This window comes from Prorops nasuta, unplaced genomic scaffold (assembly GCF_024137725.1).
Source record: "Prorops nasuta isolate Cenicafe-Biocafe unplaced genomic scaffold, Cenicafe_Pnas_1.2 PNAS00006, whole genome shotgun sequence".
Classification (NCBI taxonomy): domain Eukaryota; kingdom Metazoa; phylum Arthropoda; class Insecta; order Hymenoptera; family Bethylidae; genus Prorops; species Prorops nasuta.
Window position 1 is genome coordinate 1,345,653 of NW_027116803.1, and position 13,718 is coordinate 1,359,370.

General features: G+C 39.7%; 1 protein-coding gene across 1 annotated transcript in view; it reads right to left on the reverse strand.

The window, feature by feature from the left end:
• nAChRalpha1 (nicotinic acetylcholine receptor alpha1) overlaps positions 1-13,718 on the reverse strand; it is a 91,219-nt gene that overhangs the window by 7,007 nt on the left and 70,494 nt on the right. Inside the window, exon 5 of the mRNA XM_066728754.1 lies at positions 3,530-3,710. Coding sequence (XP_066584851.1) covers positions 3,530-3,710 — 181 coding nt within the window. The remainder of the gene's footprint in view (positions 1-3,529; positions 3,711-13,718) is intronic.

The window sequence follows — 13,718 nt, forward strand, 5'->3', positions numbered from 1 at the left end:
TTCAAATTATAGCCGTAGATCTTTCGACGACGATAGACGGCCTGAAACGGAGTTTGTTATTGATCACTAAAACGTAACTAAGCTAGATTCAAGCTTGAATTAATTTGTCGAATTAACGCCATCCCTATAAGAACTTAATACGATTTAGGACTCGTCGGATTAGCACCTATAGGACCAATGATATTCCTTCTGCTATTTCTCTGCCAAGCAGACGTGGAGCATTGAAAAATGGAATGCCGACGATCGATCGCTTACATCGTCGCGCTAAAACAGAGTATTTATTAGGAGAGAGGGAAACTATATTTACAGGATTTCGCATTAATTTTTGTCAATCCGGAGATGTGGATACAGCTTGGAGGATTCTAAGGAAAAACTCTGTCGAAAGAATCATTTAATTTACAGTGTACTGCAATCGTTCAACGCGTTGCTCTCTCCTATATAAATATAGACATACCTGTGCTTCTAATTCGGTTTCCGAGCTGACGCGAATTAATGGTACACCCGGTATATAAGCATGACGATAGCATTGTATATCAACGGAGCGCTTAATCAATGTCTCATCTTGCGAATCAAACGCGCTTAATCGAAATTGTAGGATGGAGGGAGGACGAGTTGGACAGTTGTACAAAACTCAATTTCCTCTAAATGCGTCTTCTATCACGCTTAAAATTCGAAATGTTCATCTGGGAGGAAAATAAATGAACGAGTCCCTGTGTATCGCGTAAAGGATCGGGAGCTCCTTTCCTAACGATCGACCTACTCGCGTTCTAACCTTTAATGTAACTGTGCGCGCACACTACAGCTGCTACAATGGCCAACTCGAACGACACCGCGGCTCCTGCAGCACTCGCAGCATTCCACCAGGCGTTTTCTCATCGAATCCTCTTCTAATCGGCCTTTCGGATAATCGAAATCGTTTCTACATTTACCGTATAACCCACCCACATTCCATTTTGCTATTATCCATTTCGATTAGTCGTGGCTACTCGTGATGACACAGTGAATTAAATCCATTACTCCCCTACCACCATCGAAGCACGAGAATCTAACGAACAGCTGAAATCTATTTGTCGAAAATAGTGGCTCCTACTTTTTTATGGAGTAAATTCGATTTAACGTCCCTTTACTTTTCCCGACAAAGTACTATTGGACAGAAAGCACTCGAAGCCATCGAATCGATTTCTTGTAACGTCTAAATTTATGGTAAAGCTATGGAAATTTTAAATGCGCCGCTGTGCGAAGCTTGCACCACTTTTTGGAACTTCGTTACACTCGTAACAATCAGACGCTGCAGGGTCCTTCCTGAAAACACGCAAGAAGACAGCACGAGTGATAAGTTTGAAAATAATTGAATGCTGCGCCTCTTGTTGTTCGTTCCTTTTTTTTTGTCATTGGACAACGAATGGGGATAGTTGATCAGAAGCCAGCAGGTGTCCAGATATCCAGACTCTGGATGCTTCTCGAATAGTGTATATAGGAGGAAGACAGTTATATAAAGGTGTATTTGCTGCTGTACATCGATACATGGGAAGAGGTAATCGTGGCACACTATCCAGATCGAGTATATGGGGAGGTCTGTCTATGAGTAGGTAGGTTTATCCTCAAGGGGTGAACACGTACCATAGTGTACTATATTTCCATTCAAGGCTGTGCAGGGCTCTGAGCTGATCTGGGCTCAAAGCGACCCCGCCCAAATCCTCGCTATTCCTCACCGCAATCGATCCTCTGGTTTTCGATTGTTTAAAAAAAAAAAAAAAAAAAAGAAGAGTGTGAGAGGGGTAGAAAAGGAACGAGGGGTCCAAAATAGAGAAGCACCGTCGTTGCTAGATGGAACTTGGAGGGAAGAGCAAGCGGAAGAAATTGGATACCTCTAATGGGTGCTGGGGATAGGGGACGGGCTCCTACTCTCGCTCGATCCCTCATTCCTTCGTTCTTCCCCTAACTCCTCTATTCTCTTTTATCCCTTTTTTGCTCTTTTCCCTCTTTAGAAACCGTTTGCAGTACTGGGAATGGGGATAAAGTCTGGAGGCGCTGCCAAATCTTGCTCCGGCGAAACTCGAACGATCGTGGGATGCTCCTTGATCCTCCTAGACCACTTCTAAGATCTGTCGATAACTACGCGAAGCGATCGCTTGTTAATCGCTCTTTTCCTCTTCCCCAACTTTGTTCTCTGCTTTATTTTACGTGCTATCTCCTAGTTTGCTCCTCCTCTCTTTTTTCCCCATCCCGTTACACGCGAGATACTTGGGAATAGAACAACATTGCCGGATCCCTCGAAAATACCCTGCAACTATAATAGATCTGCCTCACACGTATCACAAATATTTATTATAAGAGAATAAGCTTGGAATTTTTGCAACAGTCCGATCACGTAGCGCATAATCATTTTATTCCGGGTGAAAGCGGAAATTATTAAGATATCCACGACCGGAATAACTTGGGCTAACGCGGAATCATAAATATCCCCCTCATGCACGGAAATGTCCGGCCGATTCGCAGAGATTGGAATTCTCCACTGTAATATATATTATTCACCGCCATCTTGGTCCCCGAGCTAATAATAAGAGTTTATTATTGAAAGCGCATAATTAAAAGCTATTATATTGCGTAATAGCGAAATTGATTTATAGACATGCAGATACATGGCCGGCACGTAGCAAAGTGAAAATTAAATTCGGAATGATCCGCCCATATGGCCATTTCAATTTTCCTTAGCAATAACGCTGACATCTTGAGCATAAATCCAGGGGAGTTTCCAGGTGTGTAGAAAATTCGAAATTGAAATCGAAGCGGTCAGGATAGGTCGGTGGTGCATAAAAGGTATAACTGGGGGTGGCGAATGGCGAATGGCGACTGGCGAACAGGCTCCATCCAGCGGACATTGCACGGTGCCCACCACCGGAATGGTTTACGTCGTCCGGAGGATTTATACACTCGCGACTGTTGCGTGTTGAAACTCACTGACGAGCGGATTTGTCAGTGCTATGGGTCTGGGTAAAATCCGCTGGCCCGCGAAAGGCCGTGTGGAAAGAAAATGGCCGACGCCACGAACGGCTGTTCCGGAATGAAACCGATGAATCACGACGTTCCATTGACGTCTGCTGCCGTTCCATTGCCTGAGTGCACTCAGATGCACTCGCCCAACTGCACGTGCCTCCTTGCACATGCACCTGCCTACCTTATACTCCGCTCCTTTCCTTACTTTACCCAACCTCTAACAGAAAAATTTCTTGCTTCCCGCAATTTTCCCTCCACTCCTCTTCATCCTCATCAATCTTCCGCTTTTATTACAGCTATTGTGCACGTATTATAACAGCATCAGTCGATTTACCGAGATTTTACTGGAAATAAGGTTATTGCCGAATTTGCTCGATTGTCAATAAAGTTTCGATCGATCGGAAAGGTTGCCACGACGCGCTTAACGAATTCATTGGATTTTTAAAACGTCTTTGGTCGTACAGTTTGCCACGAGGTATTATCGAGTTTCTAAATTGGTGGCAATTGACAGAGACGGCTCTTCGGCTCTTACCGTGTATCCGTCGTAGGTCCACGAACCAAATTTCATGCGGCAGGTCTGCTGGTCGAAGGGAAAATACTCCACGTCGATCTCGCAAAATGATTTATAGATCGCCGGGGGCTTCCAGATGACTTTTCCAGTGTGATGCAGGATCGCCTTTGTCATTATGGTCACCTCGTAGTTGCCATCGGCACTGGAATCATAAAGAAGAGAAAACAATGATACTCTCTATCAGAGACCGATAAGAGGAATCAATTTCGCGAAAGGCCTGTTTTTCTCGAGAAACTATATGACATCATTGAGGTATATATATATATATATAGCTAGGAGATAAATGGAAAAAAGAAGGCAGATCATGGGTGGTAAAGCTTGGCATTGATAAATCACGCGAATGTTTAACTCAGCCTTACGGCTATCCTGCTAAAGTGTGGATAGTAAACTGCACTTAACGCAGGTAAGTAATGGCTTTCGAGAGGAATTTTCGGTAGTACAGTTGTCGCTGACGTGAATAAAAATAGGTGTACACTTTTGTGGTTGGTTGGTATCAGAAAGCTTAAGAGCGTGACGCGAGATAAGAAAATCCGTGGTATAAATAAAGCAGGTAAGCGAGCGGCTGATATTATATAGGCGAAGCTAAAGAAATAGAACGGGTGAGAAATAAACTCAGCGGGATAATGCGGTGAGCTTTCTAATATAATACTGGTAGCAATAGAGCGCCATTGTAGTTGCAGCTGTCGCGCTGCAAGTGCACTTGTTGCACTATTTTCCTCCGAGCCGTTTTCTCCTCCATTATTATTAGCTCCCATAGCAACGGTTATTGCTGAATTTGCTGCTACCGATTCATTTCATCTGGTCGACTACTCTTGAATTTTTCATTCTTCGCCGAGGCTGCTCGCTGCCTGATGACATCATTCGCCCTGCGATCGATCCTGATATTTTATCCCACCGCAAAATGAACGTTCAGTTTCTGTCTCGTAAAAAATATCCCTTCGTTGCTACACGCGATAAGCCTCACGGCCACTCATTTCTTTTTTATTAAACCCATTAATTTCATATCTATATGTATATATATAAATATCCACACACACACACAAGGCATAATACGATAAGTTGGTTTATTAAATTTAGTAGATTATTATATACGTTTAGAATATTTTATGTACCATCTAAATAATTAATTTAGCTCAAACTCGTTTCTCATTAAGTAAATTTTATCGCAATGCTAACTTAAGCTGAACAGAAATTAAGCCCAGCAATTGGACTGTGAATCTTTGTAATCTGGATTATAGCTAGAGCGTGCAGGTGAGAGAAAAAATGACAATAATTAAATAGAATCATTATTCAAGCGTATATATACTATATATATATACTGTGTGTGTTATCGGAGGGTGGAGCGGGTGCATGGATATGGAGGAGCATTAGAGTTTTAGGGTTCTGCTCTTCGCCCCTATTAAAATCATCCTGTCATTCTAATTACTGCAGCCGACGCTTGGCATACCACACATTCGTCACACACCTATACACAGGCAATCAGCTCTTTTGCATATACGCAGCTGGTACATTATCCACTTTCGAGAAATCATGCGTAAGCTGATTTGCGGTGGCGAATCCAAACAAACCACCCGCGTCCACGTTTGCTCCAACAAAGACTTTGTACTGAATAAAATTGCCATCTGCCATTAATACAATGCACAGGGTACTACGATTCTCTAAACAAGCTAATAAACATTCTCACCTCCCTTCAATAATAACGTTTCTGTTATCGCAGCTTTGCGTAAACTTCAAAGCAGTCTTCGCACTGAATATGCAATGTGTATGCAGTATACACTCATCGTTTTATACGAACGATATTTTGTCAAACTACATCGTGCATACCACCTGCCCCTCTCGTGCTTTAAAATCTTTCCCTATTTTATTTGATTTTCCAACGAAACTGGGTCTAATCGATCGTTTGAAATATAATTTCAGAATGTATGGCTGTTATTTTAAATTTTCATGTGGATTTCCAGATGAACAAGTACGCAATAATTTTAATAGACCATTATTATTGGCTTATCTGCATAGAATAGTGATAATTATAATTGAGAGTAGATTAGTGCAATACCGAATATTAGCTTCTGCAGCGTGCACCTGAGGTTAACCATGTAAATTAACCCTGCTAAATGTCAGACGGCGAAAGTTAGTACGCACTTGGAGATAAATACACATACTATAGTATTGCTGAGACAACTGTACTATACCATCATTATATCGTTGAATTTCTTATTAAGCTTTATTTGGTTTTAATCAATCGTCAGATTTTGGAGTCTGTAATTTCAAGATTGCAGAGTTGAATCGAATCAATTTGTTATTCATGAATACATTCTTTGATGGAATCAATCGATTCATGCAACGTCGTTGAGATAACTATTGATTAAGTTAATGGATTCGAATGAGCCTTCTCAAGTTTCCTGCAGTTTTCCTTCGTATTTTCCATTATTATCCTCTGGATGGTAGAAATGCCAAGGAGCAAAACTTTTCTAGTCTTGCTACGAGGACCTTAACCGGAAACGGACACCGAAGTTGGAAAATTTAGAAATGTGGCTTCAGGGTACCAGTGTCCTCTTAAACCTGCCATAGAACGTGGTTTCACGTCGATGCCTGAAGTTGAAATGCTCCCAATGGCGTCGAAATTGTTCTTTACCTAGATATTGTTCAGGCTTTTGGCAAGAAATCCATTGTTCTCCGTACCTTACGTTCTATTCGTTTAAAATTCCATTACTGGAAGAAGCTACCTTGTAAACTAGATAAAGAATTTCACTCTTCATCAATAAACGACGCACGTTTCTTTTTTTCAGCGGAAAGTCTGAGGTGACGCGAAATAGTGCAATTTATCTGGTTTATTTTCAATGTATGCATTATTCGCTCTCAAACTTGGCTATTTGCAGGTATTTAGTTGCCAGTGAAGCATGGAATATGGTGTATTTTATTTTTAAAAGAGTAACTGCAAGGAACATTTTCCCTTTTATATATACCACGTACACACATGGCGGAGTAGTCGAACATTGCTAATAAAGAAATTCGAAGGGTGACCTCTTGGAGATGTCTTAATGTTTTCGTCGTGATTTATGCCGTCTTTATTGTCTTCGACCGTCACATATCCTATTCTACATCCTTCAGCCCCTACAATTCTTTCTCACTAGTCTAATTCTGTCTAAATAACATTATTTATCCCTGGCAGTCAATTCTTAATAACGGAAACCTCCGAAATGAGATTTGCTACAAAAATATCTCTCCTCGACTGTTTGATCAATTTATGTTTTACCAGATTTAGTTTCTATTCCCCCTTTTCCAATTACTTCAACCACTGCCTTTACGTATACAGGCTTAGCACTATTTTTTCCGAAATTTATTGTTATTACCTCATTCCGAAACAGCTTTCTCTAGGAGTGCTCGTTGTTGATATTACTTTTTTATTGTTTTCCGGAAAAGAAAATCAAAAGTCTCGTTCGAATTATTGAATCGATGATGCAAATTTCGAACGTGAACTGTGGAATGTAGCCCGAAAATTATGAGCTGCGATGGGTCTTCAGATCAATACGAGAAGTGGTCATGAATTATTCATAAGTTAATTTGCTCGTTGGTCCGAGAAATCTAAGAATTTCTAAAATCGCTTTATTATATACCAAGTTGGCAGAAGCTCTCAGAAATTTCATCACTCCAAGTATTAGTATCAGCTATAATTTAAGAGAGAAAACTTTTTTACCAGTACTGTTACTAACAATTTAAAGTAAATAAACTACGTCACAGTTATTTCAAGAAAAGCAGCTCTCTTGTACAATTTGAATTAAGCAGTGAAGCTAGATTTTGCAACGGAGATTATTATTATTATTAATAATAGATGGAATTAAGAAAATTTTCATGAAGGCTCGGGAGAGGTTTCATCATGGTAAATTGGATATTAGTTGAGAGGGTGGTAACTGGTAAGTATATAGAGAAATTTAGCAAGAGACTAGAGTAAATGGAGTGTCGACGAAGTGGATAAAGACAAAAGTAAGTAATATTGTCTATAAAGAACGGCTTTATGGGTTTACCGTGTTTTGCAGCGATCTGACCACTGAGGTCGAAAATACCTGGTGCCTTACTGCAATGGAATAAACTGCCGTGTAAAAGGAACCACTGCAGTTTCGACTAGACTCCTCTTCGAGCACATCGCGAGAAAGATTATCGTGAATTTCCCCGAAATGGCCAACGATCTACAATCCTCCGCAACCTCCTCCACCCTAACTACCGTCTTAAGAAAACATTTTTCACCTTACGCTGGAACGTCGAAACTAACCATTCTTCCAATTCCTCTCTCTCTCTCTCTCATTTTCCTCTAAACCATCCACTCGCAGTCATTTTTCATCCACTTCCTGTATAATTAATATGTTTCATCCACGCTCGAATACTCGATTGAATTTTCAAAAATGTATACCTTCCCTAAAATAAAGTAAAAAAATTTCGTAAAATTGCATTCCAACGTGTACCTATCAAAAAGCTATACGAGTAAAACATCAAAATTAAATTTATACATAAAAATAAGATAAAATTTTCAATATAATGCATCATCCAGGCCGAATTCTCGCTTCGTGTATTACGTACATACGAAGAGCAGTGCATGAGCCTATCCGAAAACACACGGCCACGGATAATATATGCTTTCCCATAAACTTTGAAGTAGCGCGTGTTGGTGGAACGTGGGCGTATGTACAATTTCGGGCCCTCACGTTGCACTAAAACGTCTACCAGGCACTCGTCTCGCGACTAAACCTTGCGCAAGTCGATAATGATACGATTCATCAACAAATACAATCAGAATCAACTGACCCACCAGCTTTTTCTTGAAAATTTATCGATACTCGTGCAAAAACCTTTGTAGAAAATTAGAAATAATTAAATGAAAATAAATAATTAAATTTTGTGCGAAATTGCAATTGAAACTTTCTAAAATAACAGTTAATCTGTTTACTATCGAGTTAAATAATCAAGTGGACCAATCGAATCTATACTGAAAACAGATAAAATCGTTTTATTTCAAAAGAAAGACATCTCTAGGTAGAATAGTGTAACAGGGAACTGCACTTGAATAGCAAATGCGCGTCAGGTGCATCGTGTATGCACTCGAGTACTCTCATACCAACAGCCTCTATTTCTCATTCGTGCTGACCAACACCAAATTTTCATTCCTGTTTCATTCGCTGTGCTGTGTCATTCTCATGCGGTCTGTTTTCTCACTAATAATTTATTCTCTTTTTTCTCAATCTTTATACTATCGTCTCATAGCAGCTTTTCAAATTCAACGGTTTAATCTAATTATTTGAAGAGCTTCGCAATGTTTAAGCAAGTTTAATTAACCTGAAAGATCTATTTTCCTTCTTCCTGCTTAAGGCAAAATCACGTTTTTCGCTCTAGTAAATATTAAATAAATTGAAATCGCAATTGGAAAGGTCACGCTTGGCAATTTAACAAAGTGGAACGATTGTCAATTACATCGATGTTAAATTAGGCGATAATATCAATCGTATTAAAGTCGAAAATTTTCAGTACTCGTTTAACCAGTACACAAAAGTTGTGAGCCATCTAAAACGCATTTAATACAAATTGACCGGAACATGTTATGCAATAACCTGTAGCATTGATTTGAAGCTCTCACAAAATTATGTACTTGTATTTATCCTTTTTGTCATCCATTATTACACATTTATTTTCTATCGATGAAATTACACAAACGATATTATTTCGTCTTTCTTTACGTACAATAATTTGTAGAAAAAAAAGACATATACTATGCTTACGCCAGTATAGCAATAATCAATTCTATCTCACAAAAATTTAAATAGTTTATAATAGCGAATGATGTAGAAAATAGGCCGCGGTTGACTTATGGGTTATAAAGTTGGATTCTTTCGAAAATCACATATAGACCGTATATTGGCATCAGAGCTACCTTTGGAAAACAGGAAGATCCTAGAAGACGACCGCAATGGCTTTGCAGATGGGAGACAAGGAAGAATCGTTTCCAGTTATCGGTGATGCGATAATTCTCGCCATATCTGTCTTTCCATTCTTCCCTTATCAGTGGAAATGATCTAAACTGCTTTGTTCGTAGATTTCCGCCTGCCCCAACTTTACACGGATAAAAATTACTAAGAAAAATTATAGTTTTTCATCAAATGGAGCAAAACTTTTTGTTCTGTATTGCACTGCACCGCTCGCAGTCCGCCTGGCTGAGTTCGTGACTTATTTTTTCACTGCTACAGAATAAATTGAGGGAAAAAGGCAGAATAAAAATAAATGCATTCGTAATTTGGGGAGATGAAATTAAGATGAAGGGAAATAAAAAGGTTACGAGACGCGATGAAAGGATAGTAAAATTTTGTAGGACCTGACAAATATCGCGAGTAATTCTGACATGGCGATTGCTCTGTTATGTCGAGCAGGAATTAGCTCGTCGGCAGGTAGGCAGTAGAAATATGTAGAGCAACAACCGCCAGAGCCTCGGCTAGCCTGGAATGGATTACCAACGTATACCTTGGATGAACTGCAGGTGCAGTAATCCGGTGATAATGGAGTAACGAGATTCTCTCGCACGTATGTCTCTTGCATATTTTAACTTTGTATTTTACCCAACAACCTTTCTAGACCTCCCCACTATTTCTCCAATCTTGCACGTTAGTACCACCCCCCCCCCCTCCCCCTCCCACAATACACTTCTCTCCCTCACGCCCGTAATTTTACGCTTATTTTCCCACTGACCAACGAAAATTGACTTTGAGACTCGTACTTTTGCCCACTCTAACAATCTTTCTTCCTCTATTATTTCAAAAACCCAAAGTGTTAAATGCTAATGTCTGCATTAATTCAAAATAAAACCAGTTTTTTTTCTTCAGCTATAAAGTTAACATTTAAAAGTCTTTTAAATTGAAATAGGTTTGTCGAAATCACTGAATTACAGGCGACAGTCTTAACCGTTGTTACAGTTGTCGTAAAGTGTTGTTTCTATACGATGTTTGCGCGTCAAAGTTCAGGTGGCATTCCTAGAGAGTCTGAAGTTCAGTTTGGGCAGCTAGAGAGGAGTACAGAGCAGCGGAGTGGAGGATGGGCCTGCTGAAGAAGCTTCAGCCTTCAGTCGCACTGCAAGTGGAAGCTTGCCGAAGCTGTCGCTTATTTGCCCCGTCCGCCGACCAGCGTTGATTGCGCTGGCTGTCCTTAGCTTCGCCAACGCTGGTCGAGGCAGCATTCCATTCTGCTTTAATTACAGATGTTCCCAATGTAATCCGCGTATGTAAATATTGCACCAGACTCGCATACACACACGCGCGGATGCGCCTGTCCCCTGCATTTACATTTATATATATGCCAACTGCTATTACACACTCATATATACCTTAATCACGTAAATTGTCTCAACAATCGCACGAGTCCCGCCATATTGCGCCCTCTCATTCATATATTAGCATGTTGTCCGAATTTATTGATTAATTAAATTCATTCTCCGCGAAATCATGAATAATCTGTGATTCAACATTTTTCTCTACGAAATTAAATTCCTCTTTGTATAAATGATAAGAGCCTGGTAAAATATGGAAAAAGCACGGAGGGAATACACGTAGGTTAAGACATTCGAGATAAAGAAATGGGGGAGGGATCAAGGATATCGCAAGGAATCCAATTTCTAACGTCTAAATGCTTTTGACTGATATTTTCACAGCCAATGTTTGATCGAATTCGAAGGTGCGGAATCTTAAAGTAAAAGCGAGACCCAAAGTGCTGGGCGTTTTCGGAAAGCATTTCAATGTAGAAAGATTGTCGAGTAGCCAGCATCTCAACCAAGCCCCAAGCTCAACTGATTATGCCAGTGCTTTCCCATTACCTGCCTCGAATTTCATTTATTCCTAATCTAAAAGCTGCCAATTATAACGAGAGAGGTCCCCTAATTTATGCTCCGTTCGGAGGAATAAGGATCGAGAGACGAATGAAGAGTGACAGTTTCAAACTCTTTAATCGCATTTTAATCATATTTAACAAGACGCGAGCCTTTTTTCTCAAGGAACTCCGTCTATTATTCCAGAAAAGATAATGAGAATCAATTCGTGGACTGTTCCGCACCTTTTCCCTTAGGATTTAACTTATCTGAAAGCCCGCGACGCCAACGTATCGGGAAGACCCCACTTAACCTTTTCCATTAAAGTCGCATTGGACCGTAAAGTGTTCAGTTTTCTAGTTTATTGTTATTGAACTACTCACCGCTTTCGCATCGCTGACTCTGCTGGGACTTATTGGCTAATTCCGAGCAATTGTGAGTCATTGAAGTTTCGCTTTATATCGCTAGCAATCTGGAAGATAGATTAACCAAGAATGATGCAATCTAAATGCTGCAGTTAGGAGCTTAAGCCTGTTATTTGCAAACGACGTTATTTTCCTAAGGGTTAAGAAGCTGTCGTTGCAGATTAATTTTTGGAGAAATTGTGGATTTAGGCGAGCGCACGAAAGAAAAGTGGCTCCTCGTTGTACATTTTGCTGGACCCTTGGCTTGGCGTGACTCATCGACGATTTCCAGGGAACCATCTTCACGGACGGCAGGCAGTGTATCAAGTAAACCAAACTTAACCTGCTTGACTAAGCGCCAGTCGAGCGTGTGGCGTTTAATCCTCTATTCTCGTTCCTGCCTGGTAGCACCTTCCTTCCATCTTCGAGTCAACTCCTCCCAGTTCAGCCAACCCTATCAGCCGCTCTATTTTTACAGACCTTATTCTACCTCATAATTATCCGCCAAGCGTGTTTCCTTCATTCCTACAGCTAACCTTTCAACCTTGCAGACCCCTTTCTGCACCCCTATCTCTTCTTATTCCGTCCTTCCTCCCCCCCCCCCTCTCTTTCTCTCTCTTCCATTTCTTCCATCAAACAGCTTTCCTTAACAATCGAAACTCCCAACACTCGAACTTTTCCTGTTCCGAAAATTCATTTTATTCTAGAATTTGCATAATTCCTTTAATCGAATTATACTCCACTGAATTCTGTATGCCCTGATGCTTGAATGCCTTCACGTCTGACCCTTTTCCTCCAACTTTCTTAATCAAATAAATTCATGCTAAAGTATGTATCGTATAGGTGTAATTATTGTAATGAGTCTTCAAGCTTAATTCGGTATAGCAATATTTCTCTTAGTATTTGACGTAGGAGGGTAGGTAACACATTATCGTATATACTTGTCATTTGATAATTTAATCGTATAGCTAATTGCTTCATAAAAACTTTTTGATTATATTGTCTTCGATGAAGTTAATAAAAGTTTTCTCGATAAGCTTAAGTTTTGATGCATGACCGATCAGCTGTAACTTTGTCGATAACGTATCTCGAGAAATAGTTGTGCCTGAAAACAGCGAAAAATCAACTTTTCACACACTATGATTCATGATGAAAATTTTGGTTTCCCAATTGTCGATCAAGAAAAGTCAAAGATAAGAATTTGAAAAACTACCAGAGTCACGAGTTAAGAACATTTTTCATTATCGCATGATGAATGTAGAGAAAAGTGGAGGTATTCTCCGCAAAATTGATCAAGTTTACCACTTCACTAAAAAGATTTTGTGAAAGCGTGAAAGACTTTGGCTCGATTCATAGTGGTCGATCGATTAGGGTGTGCTCTGCTAAAAGCTTAAGTAGAGCAGGTTAAGTTTGATCCGTTTGATCTATCGGTAACACTTTGAAGAGACTAAAGTATGGGGTAGAATAAAGATTCTTGGAAATAGCATATAATTTTGATTTGATCCGAGTTTAAAAAAATAAGTCAGTGATTATAGAATTAGCATGATACAAAGACACAAGTTATTAAATGAAACATTGCAATATTATTACAAGCTTGTAGTACTATATTAACAAATTGCGAAAATAATGGTGCTACGTGGACGTTAATGGTTTGTTTACAGTTCGAGGGACTTGTCAAGTTAAATCAATGAGATCTATAAACTTTTGTTAAGAATTTAATAGAATTATTACAAAATTTAGCTCTTGTCAAAAACAAGATATTACTCTCCCATTTTATCGAGTTTCCAAACTAGACCGAGTCGTCTGCGTATTCTCAAAGCACTCCAAAAATTAACTGTCCAAAGTGTTAATCTCAAAGTTACTGATTTCACCAGCGTAAAGTACCTGAAGAGTTATTTCGCGACTTCAATTT